Raw genomic sequence first — 20708 nt, forward strand, 5'->3', positions numbered from 1 at the left:
GTTCCAGCTACACTCACTTCCTTACTATTCCTTGAAGAGCCCAAGAGGCTCCTTGCCTGTACTGCTTTTCATTCAGATATAGGGAGTCCTCAGGTTACAACATAGTTCTCTCCCTATGACAGTGATGTAACCTGAATTTTAGTGTAAGTTGAAACACACCCTAGCACTTTCCTATTCTAGCTGGTATATGCCGCTAATGCTGGTCTTCCAGCTACAAAACTAGTGGTCTTTCCATCTCAATCATTATGCCACTGCACTGTTTAGTAATCATGGTCGATTTCATAGGGGCTGATCTGTTTACATGCTCTAGGACAGGGGTCCCCAAACTTTTTACACAGGGGGCCAGTTCACTGTCCCTCAGACCATTGGAGGGCCGGACTATAAAAAAAAGCTATGAACAAATCCCTATGCACACTGCACATATCTTATTTTAAAGTAAAAAGCCAGAATGGGAACAAATACAATATTTAAAATAAAGAACAAGTAAATTTAAATCAACAAACTGACCAGTATTTCAATGGGAAGTATGGGCCTGCTTTTGGCTAATGAGATGGTCAATGTCCGGTTCCATATTTGTCACTGCTAGCCGTAACAGGTGATATGACGCGCTTCCGGAGCTGTGACTCATGTGTCCTGCATCACCGGAAGTAGTACTGTACGTGAGCAACACAGCACTTTGTGGCGCCGCCACATACAGTGCTCCTCTCACTGACCACCAATGAAAGAGGTGCCCCTTCCAGAAGTGCGGTGGGGGCTGGATAAATGGCCTCAGGGGGCCGCATGTGGCCCGCGGGCCGTAGTTTGGGGACCCCTGCTCTAGGATGTGGCCTACTCCTTGATAATTCTTGCTACAGTAGAGCGGCTAAGGCCTAGCACATGGCTGATGTTTGTCATTGATTTTCCTTTTTCTGATCTCTTTACAATGTCTAATTTCACTTCCATCATGATGTTTTTTCTCTTTTTTGAAGCACTACAATCTGAAGACTCTGACTTTCTTTTAGGAGCCATGATAAGGGCCAAAAGTCAGCAAAGTAACAAAAATGGAACTCTTGCGCTTTTAATGGTTCAGAATGGCCTAGGTAACACCAACTCCCTCACTCATGTGGCGCCTTACTGTGTATTCTTCTGCTGCAAACAGCCAAACTAGTTTACCCATGTAGTCCATAAGTATGACGCTGATGGCGTGAGCTGAAACACTCATATCTCAAATTTTTAGTTTTTATGGGAGTGAGCATTGTAAACTTGAATCGTGATATGTCAAGACTGTCATAACTGAGGATCCCCTGTATCCGCTTGCTTTATTCCTTCCTTGAGATCTCTGAAATGCCTTAAATAGCTCTCCCTCCTCTTTGTGCTCCATCCCCTTACCCTGGTTTCTTCTTCAGAGCTCTTGTCTGTTTCACTCCACTACTGTTAGGATTTAGTTTCATTCCTTCCTGAGTGCCCACCCAGCAGTTTGGCATTTAGTACTTGTTGAATGACTGGCTGTATTTGCAGTTCCCTCTTTAGTGGCTTCTTTCTCTTCATAGAGAAATATGCAGGCCACTCGTATGTTTTGGCTCCAGAAAAAGTAAGGTTGCCTTTTCTGTACCACTGTGCCACCACAAGTCTGAATCTGTTTTCTATGTAACATTTCTGTGTTTGGGACCAATGCTTTCCTTTTCCCTGCATTTTGTATCATTTTATATAAGTACTTTGATAACATTTTGGCATTAGCCAGGATTAGTTATCTTACTTAATTAGATCGTCAGACTGATACACCAAAGTTGTGGGTTCAATCCCTGGTTAGGGCACATGTAAGAATCAATAAGTGAGCCCTGGCTATGTAGCTTTGTGGTTAAAGCATCATCCTGACACACCAAGGTTGCAGGTTTGATCTCTGGTGAGGTCACATGAGAATCAATCAGTGAATGCATAAATAAGTAGAACAACAAATCCATGTTTCTCTCTCCCCCCTTTTGTCTCTAAAAAAAAAAAAAGGTCAATAAAAAAATTTAAAAAGTTAACATTTTGGCATTTATTCCTTCATTCAGTTAGAAAATAGTTATTGTAGCAGATATTTTGGGCCACGCTGGTTTCCAGACTAGATATTGAGATTTAGAGAGATGACGAGCCTGTCTTTCCTTGAAGAGTTTCGATTTCAGTGTGTGGTTGGAAGTGCCAGACATTGGGACAGGCAACTGCTATAAGAGGAATGCAGAAGGAGGTAGAAAAACACAGGTGGTTCTCATAGGTTTGCTTCAGAGGGTTAGGATCTCAACAGTGGGCAAGAGTTTGCCAGGTAAGGAAAAGGGTAAAGGATGCTCCAATGGGAGGAAATAATGTGGGAAAGGAATAGAGAGCTGTACATGTTTAGAGAAGCACAAATCCATGAGTACTGTTGCAGCATAAAGTATAATACAAGCTGTGGTGGTGGACAAGGCCATGATAGTTATGTAAGGGGTTGATATAGCTTCTTCTAAAGGATTATGTGTATCCTGTATAGAGGTGAGACTTTTATCCTACAGCTCATGGATTTGGGCACCTGTACATGTGTAAATGCAAAGAGAAGCAGGTGGAGAAGTGGCCTGGAAGGTTTTATCTTTTGCATGCTGCCTTCCATTGGTAGGGATAATACAGGATATTTTCTGCTGTGTATTAATATGTCTCCTTACAGATTACTTTTTCTTTTAAAATTTTTAAAATTGTTGATTTAGAGAGAGAGGAAGGGATAGAGAGAAACATCAATCTGTTGCTCCACCCATCCATGCATTCATTGTTTGACTCTTGATGTGCCCTGACTGGGGATCAAACCCACAACTTTGGTGCATCAGGGAGCAACACTATTCAACTGAGCTACCTGGCCAGGGCTATCTTTTCCTTTAGATTATAAATTCCAAAAGGATGGAAGAATTTAACTTTGATGTACATTATTTTCCTCACATGTCTTGGTGAGATAGATTCTTATTTAGACCTTAAATGAATGATGATCACATCTTTATTTGTAACCTTGATCTATTTTAACTAGTTATTTATCCCATTACATGTTTTCCCTTTATCTACCCTGTCCCTCGCTTCTCATTGTCTTTTTTTGCCAGGCAAATTAAGTTTATTAAAAAAAACCCAACAACAATAAAAGGAAAGCTTTGTTCTGGGAGGATTTGTTGATCTGTCAGATGCCAGGCACTATTACTGCATCTGAAAGTGGGATGGGTGGGACTCCTTTCTGAGGCAGGCACAGCAGTGCTTCTTACTCACCTTTGAGTTCCCTGTGCCTGGCACTTATTAGGTGTTCAATAAATGTTCAGGAATCACCTGTTTTCACCGCAGGATTTAAGTTCGCTTTTTTGTAGCGTAACCTACTGCGCACTTTTCTACTTGAATCCCTTGTAATCTTTTCTTTCTAAGCTCCAAAAAAACTAACATCCCCTCTCCATACCTGCAATACTTCCAACCAAGTATACTGCTCACAAAAATTGGGGTATATTTTATAGCTTCATATTCATTTTTGAAATATCCCCTAATTTTTGTGAGCAGTATATTTCTACTGCCAGGACTGTTCTTTCTCTCATCTGGCAAACTTTTCTTACAAGTCTTTTTTTTTTAATTTAATTTATTGTGTTAACATATATTCTAGTGTCGCCCCAAATGCATCCCCCCACCTCCGTATCTTACAAGTCAATACTATCCCTTCTGAGTAACTCAGGTGGAGTACATTATTCTGTCCTGTGTACAGTTTTGTGTTCCAGTTTGTTTGCCTCAAGTCAGTGAGCTTGGATGGGGAAGATAAGTCTTACAGCTTTCTGTGTCTGTAGTACTTGCTGAATGGATGACTTAGAAATTATTATAAGAGCCTGACCAGGCGGTGGCGCAGTGGATAGAGCGTCGGACTGGGATGCATAGGACCCGGGTTCGAGACCCCAAGGTCGCCAGTTTGAGTGTGGGCTCATCTGGTTTGAGGAAAAAGCCCACTAGCTTGAACCCAAGGTCACTGGCTCCAGCAAGGGTTTACTTGGTCTGCTGAAGGCCCGCGGTCAAGGCACATATGAGAAAGCAATCAATGAACAACTAAGGCGTTGCAATGCGCAATGAAAAACTAATGATTGATGCTTCTCATCTCTCTCCGTTCCTGTCTTCCTGTCTGTCTGTCCCTATCTATCCCTCTCTGTAAAAAAAAAAAAAAAAAAAAAAAAGAAATTATTATAAGAAAGCATGATGACTAGTGGAAGCACACCTGAGTAAACTCTGCTGGGATTTTGAACATTGTCTGTCTTCTACTCGGACTAGACTGGGCCTTTACACAGCTGTGTGTATGAGAGAATCTCTTTGAGAACTGATGCATAGGAATCATACCTTGGCTCACTTGCAAAGTGAGAAAATTCATTCTTACTAGGAAGGATTTTGAAGAGGCCATATAATTAGGTTAGTGATTCAATGCCGGGACAAGGAGCTTGAGAGGAGGAATGACTAGAAGCAGCCCCCACCCCACACACTCAGCAGTTTGAGAGAGGTGAGGGAATAATAGGGTGGTTGAAGGGAATGGTAAATAAAAAACATGCTGCTGGGAGAGCTTACATACCATTTGGGAGAAATGACCACCATCTTTACTATGTAATAATTCATTGCTGATGAGCATGTCCTCTTCTCTGCAGAAACTATCGCATACATCATGGAGGTGGCTGATGTGGAGAGTCGTCTGAATCCCAGCTGTAAGATCATGACCTTCAGACCCAGCATGGAGGAGTTCCGGGAGTTCAACAAATACCTTGCATACATGGAGTCTAAAGGTGCCCACCGAGCTGGTCTTGCAAAGGTGATTATCATCAAATCCTTTAAAATGACCCCTTGGCCTTTCAATTATGCTTATAGTCTTTATGATGTGGGAAATTGTTTATTTCTTTCTATTTTTAATTTTATTGTATTGATTTTAGAGAGAGGGAGAGAGAGGCAGGGAGAGAGAGAGAGAGAGAGAGAGAGACAGGAAGATTGATCTGCTCCCATATGTGCCCTGACCAGGGATTGAACCGGCAATCTCTGCACTTTGGGATCATGCTCCAATCAACTGAGCTATCCAGACACAACAAAATTGTTCCTTTCAAATGAAGATATTTGTGAAATCTTTGTTTCTTGTTAATCCATATGGAGCATTAGATTTCGTAGAAGAATAACTGTCTTATTTTCTTGAACTTTTTTTTTTCTTGATCTCTTTATACTAGGTTTTGTTCTAGGGTTAAAAACAACAACAACAGTAAAAAACAGAAAAACAAAAGCAATTCATAGGAACCAAAGAAATTGATGTAAGTTTTAGAGGTGTTAAAGAATATTCATAGCTTTCATCATTTTCCCATAGAGGACAGTTATTAACCTGAAGCTTAGCTACTACTCACCTCCTATTCCTCCATCTCTCCCTCCTCCTCGTTTTTTATTCTATATTTTTTTTCTTTTTTAAAAAATGTAACATGTATTGAGCTATAATTCACACACTATATAGTTCCCCCATTTAAAGTATGCACAGAGAATGATATCATTTCAGAATCATTTGACAAACACAATTTCATCATAAACTTGCAATGGATAAACAAGATCTTGGGCTTTATTTGGATGTGACTGTCCCCTTCTCTGGGATCTAAATGCAGCCCTTTGTTCTGTTTTTTTCCTCCTTTTACTTCTTGGAAACTTAACATTGTATTGTGTCCCACTGAGACTAGTGAGTGTCCTGTGGCAGGGGGTGGCATGTTTAGTATCATGAGAAGAGGAAGCAGCAACTTCCCTCACAAGGGAAAGTCGGGCATGGAGTACACCTGTGCTGCCTTTGGTATTATGAAACAGGATGAAGTTAATGAGAACTCCAATTAGTTTTCTGAATGTTGAACAAAACACACCTGAGTCCAGACTTTTTTTTGTGAGACTCATTGAGCAAGTTGGAGATATTCATTTATTCAACTTGTGATAATTCCTTTTATTAGGGCTACAATGAACTGTTCTTTTTAATCATTTTTGCTGGCTTTTTAGCAAGTCACATAAACTCAGTTTCACCTACTTACCCTCTTTTTCTGGAAGTTGCAACAATATAAAGATATAAAACTACATCAAGTCAAATCAAATTTTAAAAATCAAAGCTATTAATGTTGCCAGTTTGCTTTGAGAGCTAGCCCTGGGGAGCAGAGCCATCTGTTGAGAGTCTTCCTTAATATACCACTTAATGAATTGGTCTTGATTTATGATTTGAAGAAAATGGTTGAGTAGTTTCTTAGTCCTTCTGGAAGTCACTTTGGCCTCAGATTACAATCTATCTTGGTTTTTCTTTTATCAACATTTTTTATATTTATATTTTAAATTTAACTTTTATTTACAGAGTGAGAGGTTTGACACCCAATGTTGGTAGAGAATTTGGGAAAGTGAAAAGAGTGACAGCCTCTGTAAATGTAAAGCTTGTATTGTTTTTGTGAAGGAAGATTATGATGAACCGTTATTATAGGTGAAATATATGATGAACCATATAAAATAGGTGAATTCTTTCACAACAGTGATCTGGACATAGACTCTCCTCAGCAATAGGTTATGCACCATATGTACTATAGTTGTAAGAATAGGCTAGCAAGTACAGACAGCGATCTGTGCCCTCAAGGTGAAGGACGATCGTAAGAAGCACTGCTCTTCCACCTGCTGTTTCTTCAGTAGCTATTTATTAATATTTATTTGTGTGTGTGTGTGTATGTGTGTGTGTGTATGTGTGTGAGTGTGTGACTGAGACAGAGAGAGGAACAGATAGAGACAGACAGGAAGGGAGAGAGATGAGAAGCATCAATTCTTCGTTATGGCACTTTAGTTGTTCATTGATTGCTTTCTCATATGTGTCTTGATTGGGGGGGCTACAGCAGATGGAGTAACCCCTTGCTCAAGCCAGTGACCTTGGGCTCAAGCTGGTGAGCCTTGCTCAAACCAGATGAGCCCACGCTCAAGCTGGCCACCTCGGCGTTTCGAACCTGGTTCTTCAGCATACCAGGTTGACACTCCATCTACTGCGCCACCGCCTGGTCAGGAAGAAAATATATTTTTTAAACAGAAGATTAAAGCAGTATCCATAAAGACAAAAATGAACAAATTTGGTACATTCAAATTAAGAACTTCTGTTTGTCAAAAAGATAATCTTAAGCCTGACTGTGGTAGTTCAATGGATAGAGAATTGACCTGGAATGCTGAGGTCCCTGGTTAAAAACCCTGGATCGCCTGGTCAAGGCACATATGAGAAGCAGCTACTATGAGTTGATGCTTCCTGTTCCTCCCTGACCTCTCTCTCTCAAAAATCAATAAATAAGAAAAAAAAAGAAAAGATATCCTTAAGAAAGTTGGAGGTAAAATTATAGAGTAAGGGAAAATATTTGATATATACACACATGTACATGTATACATTTACAACTATATATACATACACATATCTAAGAATGAACAGAATATATAAAGAATTCGTATATATTAATAAGAAAAAGACTGACAGTGCAATAATAAAATAAGCAAGAAGCTTAAATAAGCACTTTACAAAAGAAGATATTTATAGAATCAGTGAATACATGAAAAGGTTTCCTTAGTTATCAGGAAAATGCAAATAAATCCACACTTGGGTGTCATTACCTATCAGAAGGACTGAAATTTAATTGGGCGACAATAAATAGTGATGAGAATGTGGAGAAACAGGAACTTTCATATATTGCTGATGGGAATGTGAATTGGTACAACTACTTAGGCAAAAGTTTTGTAATTATTAAATTTGATGTACATAAATGCTATGTCCCATCAATTTCACTTTAGGAACATCTGTGTGTGTATGTGTATTTTAGAGAACCGTGTGCACAAAAGCAAAAGCAGATATGTATAGGTATAGCAATGTTAATAGTAGTATCATTTGAAATACCCAGTAATCAGAAAAAAAATCATGTGACCACAAATGGTTACCAATTTATAAATAAATATTTATATGAAGGAACACTGAATAGGAATGAAATTGACAAACTTCAGCTACATAGCCTTTATATTTGAGTATCACAGAAATATTGCATGAACTATAAAAGCTAATCTCAAAGAATATGTGTATTGACTACATTTTGTACAGTTCAAAAACTAGTGTTAGGTATGTATATCCAGGCATAAAACTATATAGCCCAGCAAGGAAATGAATACCATAAATGACATGAATATTTTCGGTAAGAGGAGGATGTGTTTGAAAAGGGTACGTGGAGGGCCTATGGGATGCCAGCAATTGTATGCTTCTCATACCTGGGCAGTAGGTATGCGGGTATTTGCTTTATAATTCACAAAGGTACATGTTTGTAATTATATATTTTCTGTATGTGTACTATCATTATTTTACAATTAATTAAAAAATGTTTTAAAAATTAAAACAACTTAAGCCCTGGCCAATTGGCTCAGTGGTAGAGCATCGGCCCAGTATGTGGAAATCCTGGGTTCAATTCCCAGCAAGGGCACACAGGAGAAGCGCCTGTCTGCTTCTCCACCCTTCCCCCTCTCCTTTCTCTCTATTTCTCTCTTCCCCTCCCGCAGCCAAGGCTCCATTGGAGCAAAGTTGGCCTGGATGCTGAGGATGGCTCCATGGCCTCTGCATCAGGTGCTAGAATGGCTCTGGTTGCAACAGAGCAATGCCCCAGATGGGCAGAGCATCACCCCCTAGTGGACTTGATGGGTGGATGGGATCCTGGTCAGGGACATGCGGGAGTGTCTCTCTGCCTCCCTGCTTTTCACTTCAGAAAAATGCAAAAAATAAAATAAAATTAAATTAAAACAACTTAAAAGTTTTTAACTTGAATTTATTGAAGTGTGACAGTGATTGAATTATATAGGTTTCAGGTGTACAATTCTATAATACGTTATCTGTATATTGTATTGTGTGTTAACAACCCCAAATCAAGTCTCCTTCCATCACGATTTTTCCCCCTTTACCTTCCTCTACCTCCCCTTATCTCCCTTTCCCTCTGATAATCATCATGCTATCGTTTGGGTCTGTGAGCTTTTATTTCCTTTTGTTTAATCCTTTCACCTTTTTCACCCAGCCCCTCAACCCATATCCCTTCTAAAACAACTTTGAAAAGATAGATACAATTATAGCTATAAATAATGACTTCATAACTTTGTCCCTTCTAATTTTCATTTTACTTATTTTTTTATTAAACATTAAATTTTTAAGAAATCTATTGATTTTAGCAAAACAGGAAGGAAGGGAGAAAGAGACAGGAACATTGATCTGTTCCTGTGTGTGCCCTGACCGGGGATCAATCTGGCAGCCTCTAAGCTTTGGGACAATGCTTTAACCAACCAAGCTATCCAGCCAGGGCTGTCCCTTCTAATTTTTAATGTATGATTTGTGGTCTTAGTGTTTATAAATCTTATTATTATTTGTAATGAAGTGTTTAAATACTATGGGAAAACAGTGGTGAGCTGAGCCCCCTTATACAGGTACGTAAGAATTGATAGGTCACATAATTTACCTACTCCGTGTTCAGTGACTTCATGTTGATGAGCTCAAATTGGCCTTGGTGGGAGTGGTTATCATGGAAATAAGCAAAAGCTACAAGTCAAGATTTCCCCCATCTTCCCAGAAAGCTGGTTGTTAAACATTTACTAACATATCACTCTATTTGTCACATTGCATGAGAGAGATTTAAAAATATGTTGACTAGTGCACACGTGTGACTTTCTTTTCTTTTTTTCTCTGTCTTTTTTCTTTACATAAAGAGTAAAGATATTTCTTGGTGATGGACAAAGACAATACGGTGTACAAAGTTGTGTTGTAGAATTGGGCACCTGAAACCAGGATAATTATTTTAACCAGTGTTACCCCAATAAAGTCAATTAAATAAAAGGCTAAAGATATTTTGGATGTGCTAAACAGACCTTTGGAGTTAAATTGGCAGCATGACTAACTCAGCCATTGCCATCAGTTACCTTCAGACAAGTAAAAGATGCATGCATGCGCACACACACACAGACACACAGGCTAAACAAATATTTACTTATTTTTTTCTCATTAGTATACATAGTACCTGAACTCTAGAAGTTATTTTAGTTCTGTCTCAATAGAAAATAACAGTATCAACTAAAAAATGAAGTTAATACGGTACAGTATTTGGCATAGTGAGTACTCAGTAAATTTTGCTGCGTAAAATATCATTATCAGTAAGGTAAATATTTGGGAGAATGTGAGCATTTATTTCCCTTAATGTGAATATTTCACGGTTCTTTTATACATTTGTCATAGAGATGCTGATAAATTCTTCCCTTGTATTCTGTTGGAATATGCAAACTAAGTAACCCTTTGGAATATTTTCAAGGTAATGTTTTATTTTATTTTTAGGTGATTCCTCCTAAGGAATGGAAGCCGAGGCAGTGCTATGATGACATTGATAATTTGCTCATCCCAGCACCAATTCAGCAGATAGTCACAGGCCAGTCGGGACTGTTCACTCAGTACAACATACAGAAGAAAGCTATGACAGTGAAAGAGTTCAGGCAGCTGGCCAACAGTGGCAAGTGAGTGGATTTGATTTACTTTTTTAATTTCTTTCAAAGATATAATTGGACATGGTCAGAAACCAGGTAGATGGAGGCGCTTGTAATGAAAATGAAAATGAATTTCCTGCACAGTTTCTTTAACTATTTCTGATTAGTTGCCTACTAACATTTAATATACTGCTAAGAAAATTGTTCCTCATCTTAGCATCTCATTCAAAATATTTGTAAATGGGTTTTTCTATCTTTTAGTTGTCATGAGTTCTTGATTATATTCATGATTCATCATTGTAAGGCAAATTTTCTTCTTTATGTGACAATGTTTAAATCTTAAATGATAAATTAGACATTAGAAGATGGATTTAAAAAGAAAATCCTTGAATGACTGGAAGGGCACCATTGCTGTATCAGTTCCCAACAGTGATTAAAAATATTTGAAAAAAAGTGTTATGTTGTTGCTGACAGGTACTGTGTATTTACACTTAAAATGGTTATATCTGTACTGAACACATACAGACTTTTTTTTGTCATTATTTCCTAAACAGTACAGTAAAACAACTATTTACATAGTTTTTACATTGTGTTAGGTATTACAAGTAATCTAGAGTTGATTTAAAATATATGGGAGGATGTGAGTAGGTTTAAGTAAATACCATGCCATTTTTGTGTAAGGACTTGAACATTTGCAGATTTTGGTATCTATGGTGGGGAGGATTGTGGACCCAATATCCCATGGATACTGAGCGACAACTGTATAGTATAATTGGTAAAAGATTAAAAAAATATTTTGAAAGCTAGAATAATGAATTTTAAACTAATTACCTGCTTCTATTATTGATACTTTCAGGAAAATATTTTTCTGACTAGTCAAAAATGTGAACTTTTTGTAGTATTATTTAGGAATCTTAAAAGATTCAGATATCTATGATAAATACGTATGCATAATTATTAGATTTGACATCATGAGTTACTACAGTATTTGCATTTTGATAGAATTTTGTTTAGAAAGTGAGGAATATCTTAAAATTGTCTTACTAATTTGCACTTGTTTTCATCTACTATTTCCAGATACTGTACTCCAAGATACTTAGATTATGAAGATTTGGAGCGCAAGTACTGGAAGAACTTAACTTTTGTGGCACCTATCTATGGTGCAGACATTAATGGGAGCATATATGATGAGGTATACATATATTACAATAGGCTTTGTAAAGGATCATTTCATGTTACTATTCCTGTGACCATTTTAGATACTTGAGAAGTCATTTGTTGTGCTTTATGTGATTCATAAGTTTTCACAGGACAAGAGAAGTAAAGACACATCAGTAGGATTTCTGCAGTTAGTATTTTCAAACGAAACCAGTTAATTGGACAAATACCTGAGTGTTCAATAGTAATCTAGTGTGTGACTATCTGACTAATCTTTAAATTATGTTAAATTTTTTAAAAAGCAAAACTCGATGAAAATATTTGGAAAACAGAAAATATTCCTAATACCATGTTAAGGCAAAAGCAGTAATTTTTTTTATTTTTTATACAGAGACAGAGAGAGAGTCAGAGAGAGGGATAGATAGGGACAGACAGAAAGGAATGGAGAGAGATGAGAAGCATCAATCATCAGTTTTTCGTTTGGCACCTTAGTTCATTGATTGCTTTCTCATATGTGCCTTGACCGCGGGCCTTCAGCAGACCGAGTAGCCCCTTGCTCGAGCCAGCGACCTTGAGTCCAAGCTGGTGAGCTTTGCTCAAACCAGATGAGCCTGCGCTCAAGCTGGCGACCTTGGGGGTCTCAAACCTGAGTCCTCTGCATCCCAGTCTGACGCTCTATCCACTGCGCCACTGCCTGGTCAGGCAAAAGCGGTATTTTAATATCTATTTTTCCAGTAGTTTTCCCTTAATAGTTTAAAAAAGATATATATATTTTAAAATGTTTATTTGTTATTGATTTTAGAGAGAGAAAGAGAAAGGGGGATAGGAGCGGGAAGCATCAACCTGCAGCAGTCGCCTCTTGCCTGTATGCACCCTGACCATGAAAGCCAGGGTTTCAAACTGGCAACCTCAGTGTTCCAGGTCAACACTCGATCCTCTGAGCCACCACAGGTCAGGCCTAAAAAGATATTTGAACAGGCTTATCTCCTTTTTATATACAAATTGGGAGAATTAAAAACAATTTACAGTCGTTCCAGTTATTTCTCAGGAGAGCATAATCCACACTAGATATAACCTAATCCTTTTTGCCTCCTCCTGATGTTTGTAGCTCCTATTTTTAAAAATATTTTTTTTGTTTGGAACCTTTTATCCCTCTCCCATTGCTCTATTTTGAAAAATTTTTTGCCTAGCAAAAGGTTGATGTAGTACATTGAACACCTGAATACCCTTTATGTACATACATTCACCAGTTGTTCGTATTTGACAAATTGTTTTGTTTCTGTTGCTCAATCTTTGTCTCTGCTTTAACATTTGAGAGTGAGTTGCAGACATTATAATAGTTTACAATTACTTAAGCATGTATCTATTAATTACAAGGCAATTTAACATAATATCATCTATATACAGACCATATTCATAGATCTTTAATTGTCCTAATAACATTATTTATTAACATTTTTTCTCCATTTGAAGAGCCCAGTCAAGGATATCCTTTTATAATTAATAAGTGATCTATAGAGCATTACATAGGAATTAAATGAATATACTTTTCCCCAACAGCCTTTCACCTGATGAATTGGCATTCATTGATACTCTTTGCCTAAATCAATTATTATGTATTTTTAAACCATTTATATTTTGAAATATAAAGCAAGCTGGAAAGTGAATAAAACATAAACTTAGAGCTTAATGGATTATTGTAAGGTGAACACCATGTGTCATCACTGACATAAGGGAAAATATTACCTGTACCTTAGAGTACTCCTACACACTCTCTTTACCTATTATATTCTCTCCCTTTTTTCCTAAGGATAATCACTTTAAATCTGTGATTTCAGACTTTATGGTAATCACTCCCTTCCTTTCTTTAAAAATGCAGCCAACTGTATTTTGTTTCCAAATTATATAAAACTAGAAGAATCATTCAGTATATATTCTTTTCTGCCTGCCTTCTGTCAACTCGATGGGATTCAAATAATTTAACAACTGGTTCTCTGCCCTAATGACTGTTAAAACGATATACTGAAAGGTAGTTTACTATGCACTTCATTCTTAAATAAGAACAGTAAAAGAGGTACCAAAACTAGATTATATGAAAGATTTTTAAAATATTAATAAAAATATTAAATAATTCCTGACAAAAAACAATAAAACTATTATTTAAGATATTTCCATATTGCTCCTTGATTAGCATCCTCACTTGCTATTTTTTTCACCTATGAACTAAATTAATATTACTATGGGTGCTTAGAACATGCTGTTGTACAGATGAACATAAAAAAAGAGTAAGGAGACTCACCAGGCAGTAGCACAGTGCATAGAGTGTCAGACTGGAACACAGAGGACCCAGATTTGAAACTCCAACTGGTCACTGGCTTGAGCGTGGGCTCACCAGCTTGAGCATGGGGTTGATGGCTTGAGCTCAAAGGTCACTGGCTTGAAGCCCAAGGTCACTGGCTTGGGCCCAAAGTCACTGGCTTGAAGCCCAAGGTCACTGGCTTGGGCCCAAAGTCACTAGCTTGAGCAAGGAGTCACTTGCTCTGCTGTAGCCCCTCAGTCAAGGCACATATAAGAAAGCAATCAGTGAACAACTAAGGAGCCGCAATGAAGAATTGATGCTTCTTTTCTCTCTCCCTTCCTGTCTCTCTGTCCCTATCTGTTCCTCTCTCTGTCTCTCTCTCTGTCTTTGTTGGAAAAAAAAAAAGTAAGGAATGTAAATCTGTGATTTCCACATTGGGTAGTTAGCTGCCCAGCTGCCCACCTTAGAGAGAACCCTGACTACAAGTGCCATTTTAACAACCCACTCACCGAACTCAACAAAAATTAGGTATCGGTTCTGTCGAGCCAGTGTAAACTGGCTGAATCCCATCACCAGTGACACCTTACTATATTTCTAAACTTTTTGTGTGCATGTGTACCTGTAGTTAATTTCTTTTCTTTTTCTTTTTTTTTTTAACAGAGACAGAGAGAGAGTCAGAGAGAGGGATAGAAAGGGACAGACAGACAGGAACGGAGAGAGATGAGAAGCATCAATCATCAGTTTTTCGTGGTGACACCTTAGTTGCTCATTGATTGCTTTCTCATATGTGCCTTGACCGGGAGCTACAGCAGACCGAATAACCCCTTACTCGAGCCAGCGACCTTGGGCTGAAGCTGGTGAGCTTTGCTCAAACCAGATGAGCCCACGCTCAAGCCAGCGACCTCGGGGTTTCGAAACTGGGTCCTCCGTATCCCAGTCTGACAGACAGACATTGATTTGTTGTTCCACTTATTTATGCATTCACTGGTTGATTCTTTTACTAGAATTATTGTTGTCACTATTAGATGTAATGGTTTGATCCCTGGCTGGAGGGATACCTTGGTGTATCTCTGTCCAACTGAGCTACTAGGCCAGGGCTGTAGTTTATTTATTTTCATTGCTGTAAATTATTTTATTGTATGAATGCACCACAGTTTGTTTATTTGTTCTGCTACTAATGATCATTTTGGTTGCCTCTAGTTTTGGCTTTATGCTTAATACTGCTGTGACTATTTTGCATGTTTCCCTAGGTATGTAGTGTGCATGCCTAGGAGTGGTTATAAGGTAGTCATGTGGTTAGCTTTAGAATAAAACACTTTTTCACTTCCCTCCTCTCTGTAGCTATGTTTGTGAGTTCTTGTTGCTCTACATTCTCCTTGACACTGTTATTGTCAGTTTTCTAATTTTAACTACTCTTTTAGGTGTGTGTAGTTGTATCTTCTTTTTTTTGTTGTTGTTGTTGTGTGTGTGTGTGTGTGCATGACACAGAGAGAGAGAGAGACAGAGAAAGGGACAGATAGGGACAGACAGACAGAAAGGAAGAGAGATGAGAAACATCAATTCTTCATTGCGGCACCTTAGTTGTTCATTGATTGCTTTCTCATATATGCCTTGACCGGGAGCTACAGCAGACCAAGTGACCTGTTTCTCAAGTCAGCGACCTTGGGCTGAAGCTGGTAAGCCCACCAGCTCAAACCAGATGAACCCATGCTCAAGCCAGCCACCTCGGGGTTTTGAAACTGGCTCCTCCGTGACCCAGTCTGACACTATCCACTGCACCACTGCCTGGTCAGGCTGTATGTTCTTGTTTAATTGCTTTATTATTTTCCTTCCTTATTTTCAAAGGCTGTTTAGATTTCTGTTGAACAAAATACCTGTCTAAGCTTCTTGTACAGTTTTCTTTTATATCATGCTTTTCTTATTGATTTATAGTTTTTTTTATACATTCTGGATATGAGGTAGTGTTACAATTTCAGATTTTCTGTATAGATTCTAGTTGTTGAACACTGTTACTCTAAGAACCGTTCTTATTTTTGAATATGGACAGGGTATTAGATGATACTAGAATTATTGTTGTCACTATTAGATGTAATGGTAGCATGTTGGCTATGTAAATATGTTTTTCTTGTCAACCGAAGATGCACACCTGAAAAAAAAAAAGGTGAAATAACATGGAGTCTGGGATTTGCTTTTAAGATATTTCAGAAAATAAAGTGGAACGGGTATAGTTGAATGAAGATTGGCAAACAATTGGTAATTGAAGCTCAATGATGAGTTACATGACATTTTAAATATGTTGATGTTTGAAATATTAAAAATAAAAGTTAAAAAAGAGAAAACATCTTTTCCTTTCTTCATTCTCCTGAGTTTTTACTAGTATAACTAACATTTTTAAAAAATGATTTATTTATTAAATTTTAGAGAGAGGAAAGGGGGAGAGAGAGAGAGGGAAGACATCAATTTTTTCCTCTTATTTTTGCATTCATTGGTTAATTCTTGTATGTATCTTGATCGGGGACTGAACATGCAACCTTAGCATGTTAGGATGATGCTCTAACCAGTTGAGCTGCCTGGCTAGGGCATCAGTAAGATTTTTTTCTTTTGTAGTGAGAGAGAGAGAGAAAGATAAAGAGAGAGACAGACAGACAGGAAGGGAGAGAGATGAGAAGCATCAACTCATAGTTGCGATGTTTTGTGTTTTTTTTTAGTTGTTTATCAATTGCTTCTCATACGTGTCTTGACCGCAGGCTCAAACCAAGCCATTGACCCCTTACTTAAGCCAGTGAATTTGGGCTTCAAACCAGCAACCTTTGGGTTCAGTACAAGGACCATGGGATCATACCGATGATCACACACTCAAGCAGTGACCCTGTGCTCAAGTTGGTGAACCTGAGCTCTAGCTGGCGACCTCAGGGTTTTGAACCTCGGACCTCAATGTCCCAGGTCGACGCTTTATCCACTGTAGTACCACTGGTCAGGTGTAACTTCTGTATTGAGAATTTTTTGTTTATTGATAAGGTAGCATATACTCAGGTAGAAAAATGGAAAAATAGGGAAAATATTAAGAAAAAATATTGCTCATAAGTTTACCACACAGAAATAACCTTTTTATAATTTCCCTTTGGCCTTCTATTTTATGTGTATGTATTTGTGTATGTATGTGTTTGCATGTGTGTATGGGTTTCCCTATCAAAGATCTGATGAGGTATTTTATTTTGACTTTAGAAGGACTTTCAGTATTGCTCTCCAGAGGATCATTTCAGTGTGTTCTACCTCTAGTCATTTCTATATTTCCAGTTTAAAATTGTACCTTTATTAGATTGTTGCTATTTCTTTTTGTATTTCAATCCCAAGTGTATTCTTATCAATTTATTCTTTAGTTAATACAAATATCGTTAGGTTTAGCATGTTGTGGTCACTTTTTCTTTTTTCAAAAAATGAGTGCCATTAACACTATGGCTTTTTTTTATAGAATTGGAACCTTGTCTTATTAAACCAGATTCTGTGGGATTTTCACTGGAATAGGTGAGAGCACGTACATATCGTCACCCATGATATTTTATACCTGTGGCCCAGAGAGGTTAAAATGCTTTTCCAAAGTTTTGAGGCCAGTAGACAGACTGCCAGTGTCTCTCATCCCGATGCTAGTTTTAAGGAAGCAGTTATGTATAGTCAGCCCCACAGTGTGGAAATGTATAAAATTGGGTCAGTGTCAACTACAGATTTCCCCTGAGCTGAGGGTTTATTTTGGTTTTTCTCTGTTGTTTCTTCTCTTTGGTACCCTGGCACGTTTTCAGGCTTCTGAAAGGAACACTGAGCTGAAGAATCATCCGGATTCTAGTCTGAGAGGTTGCGTGTGTAGGTGCTCTAAAATAAAATAAAACTCCGTCTGAGTTATTTTTTCTAACCACCTATTTGGGTCATTGAGTTTTTTGTTCTTTTTTTTTTTTTAATTTTTGCATATATAAAAAGTTAGAAGCAGTGCCTGACCAGGCAGTGGTGCAGTGGATAGAGCGTTGCCCTGGGACGCTGAAGTCCCAAGTTCAAAATCCCAAGGTCATTGGCTTGAGTGCGGACCCATTTTGCTTGAGTGTGGGCTCTCCAGCTTGAGTGTGGGGTTGCTGGCTTGAGCGTAGGATCATAGACATGATCCCAGGATTGCTGACTTGAGCCCAAAGGTCACTGGCTTGATGTCAAGGTCGTTGGCTTGAGCAAGGGGTCACTAGCTCAGCTGGAGCCCCCCGCTCAAGGCACATATGAGAAGCAATCAGTGAACAACGAAGGTGCTGCAACTATGACTTGATGCTTCTCATCTCTCTCCCTTCCTGTCTGTCGCTTAAAAAAAAATTAGAAGCAGCATATTTGGAACCATTTTAAGAACAATTGATATAAAAAGCCCTGAATTAGCTTTTCATAGTTGATAGTGAAATAATAATTGTCTCCTGCACAGATAAGACTGATGGACTTTGGTTTACTATGCTTATCAATTTATTGCTTGTGTTTGAAATCCAGTTACACACTGGTATTGCTTAAAGTGAACATTGACTTTAGACTTCAGATTTGAGTAATTTAAGTTATTAAAATCCAATGAACAAAATCCACTAGTTTGTAAACATGCAGTTTTAAAACTTTAAACACAGGTTTGGGAGCCACAAATCTGTCATTTTGGTAGGACCTGCAAGGCATAGTGTGTTATAGATTTTCTGTAGGCTCTGCGGGAGCATTTAGTAGCTCCAGAGCTGAGCTGACATTTTCAATGCTCTTGTAGCACAAGGAAAGACATGAGAGAGATGTTGTAAGCTGCTACTGCTAAACAAAACTAATCATACTCAAGGTACCTAAATTGAAACAAATGAAAAATAACTTGTATTTGTCCCCCTGAGGTAGATGGAGAGTAATAAGAAAAAGAGTACATTAAAGAGAATGATGAAGAGTGAATGTAAGAGCAACCTGTAACTGTCAGAAACATCTGAAATCATTGTAATGAATGTGCATTCAAAGAGCTCATGCATTGTTTTGCTCTTTACTATTATATCTTTGTATTGTTGAACTGTTCAGCTCAATTTTTATACTGGGAACTGGCATATTATGGTTCATGGCATTATTTTGAAAGGGATTATAGTCATTAATTTGTAGTTCAATTTCTCCCCTAATTTCTAGTTATGACTATTTGACTCTTTAATCTTAGAAGAATCTTAGAAGAATAATTGAAAGTAGACTGTATCTTTTTTTGTGTGTGTGTGTGGTGTGAGAATTCTTGGAGAGGATGTGAAGAGGTAAGAGAGAGAGTTTGTGTAGGTTACAAAGATGAATAAGGGTCTTCATTCTCAAATAATTCCAGAAGGGCAGTAAGCTGTATAAAACGTGGCCATAAAGGCAGATGTGGGGTTCCATGGAGCCTGGTGGAGAGGCACTTAGAGCAGGGCTGACGTGGAAGGAAGATCCTCTTGAGGAGAGGGGACATCTGAGTTGGACCTAGATGAGTAAGTTCAAGTCAGTAAAGGAGAAAGAGGAGAATGAGGCAGGAACTAGGTAAATTTGAGGGTAAGACCAAATTCAGTTGTTGTTTTTTTTTACTGCTTTTGGAGGGTTTTTACAGTACATGGGCATGAGAAGAGTGAGGCCGACCTGGAATAGTAGCTGCGGGATCTCAGGGCCAGGCATCAGTCCAATGCTGGAGACGGGGTTGTGGGCTGCGGCACCGGGACCCAGGGTGCTATAGCAGCCCCTAGTTTGTCTTGGAGTATCAGGCAAGGAGATACCACTGTAATGTTGATCAACACAGGAATTGGGGTGAGGGTGTTCATGAAGGACCAGCGGAGAACAGTCAGCCTTGGTAGTAAAGGAAGAAGGGCCTGGAGATCCCAGGGCATGAGTCCTGGCTCCTTGTACCTCTTTTGCTTCTTTCAGAGCTTGATTTTCTTAGGATATATTTAAAAAGTCTGTCAACACCATGGGCAGTAGCCTATGGCAGCAGTAACACTAATGTGATTTAAACAAATCACTATTTTTTATTTTACTTTATTTATTTATTTATTTATTTATTTATTTATTTATTTTGTATTTTTCTGAAGCTGGAAACGGGGAGAGACAGACAGACTCCCGTATGCGCCCGACCGGGATCCACCCGGCACGCCCACCAGGGGCGACGCTCTGCCCACCAGGGGGCGATGCTCTGCCCCTCCGGGCCGTCGCTCTGCCATGACCAGAGCCACTCTAGCGCCTGAGGCAGAGGCCAAGGAGCCATCCCCAGCGTCCGGGCCATCTCTGCTCCAATGGAGCTTTGGCTGCGGGAGGGGAAGAGAGAGACAGAGAGGAAGGAGGGGGTGGGGGTGGAAAAGCAAATGGGTGCTTCTCCTATGTGCCCTGGTCGGGAATTGAACCCAGGTCCCCCGCACGCCAGGCCGACGCTCTACCACTGAGCCAACTGGCCAGGGCTATTTTATTTTATTTTTGAGGTTAATTTCCTTTTTAAAAAATCTTTAATTATTGATTTTTTTTTGTGACAGAGACAGGGTCAGATAGGGACAGAAAAGAAGGGAGAAAGATGAGAAGCTTCAGTTCTTCGTTTTGGCACTTTAGTTCATTGATTGCTTTCTCATGTGCCTTGACTGAGGGCAACAGCAGACTGACTGACATCTTGGTCAAGCCAGCGACCTTGAGTTCAAGCTAGTGAGCTGTGCTCAAACCAGATGAGCCCGTGCTCAAGCTGGCAACCATGGGGTTTCGAACCTCGGTCCTCTGAGTTCCAGTCCAACGT

General features: G+C 38.8%; 1 protein-coding gene across 5 annotated transcripts in view; it reads left to right on the top strand.

Moving 5' to 3' along the window:
- The window catches only part of KDM4C (lysine demethylase 4C), a 465676-nt gene that overhangs the window by 25927 nt on the left and 419041 nt on the right, over positions 1-20708 (top strand). For 4 of the 5 annotated variants that reach the window (XR_010749215.1, XM_066368119.1, XM_066368120.1 and 1 more), the window contains exons 2-4: positions 4632-4792; positions 10346-10521; positions 11569-11683. Coding sequence is in view for 4 of the 5 variants with exons in the window: in XM_066368119.1 (XP_066224216.1) it covers positions 4649-4792; positions 10346-10521; positions 11569-11683 (435 nt within the window). In the remaining variant the exon portion in view is untranslated. Of the gene's footprint in view, positions 1-4631; positions 4793-10345; positions 10522-11568; positions 11684-14608; positions 14899-20708 lie in introns of those variants that run through there. The other variant, XM_066368124.1, reaches the window with a different exon arrangement.

This window comes from Saccopteryx leptura, chromosome 2, assembly GCF_036850995.1.
Source record: "Saccopteryx leptura isolate mSacLep1 chromosome 2, mSacLep1_pri_phased_curated, whole genome shotgun sequence".
NCBI classification, from domain to species: Eukaryota; Metazoa; Chordata; class Mammalia; order Chiroptera; family Emballonuridae; genus Saccopteryx; species Saccopteryx leptura.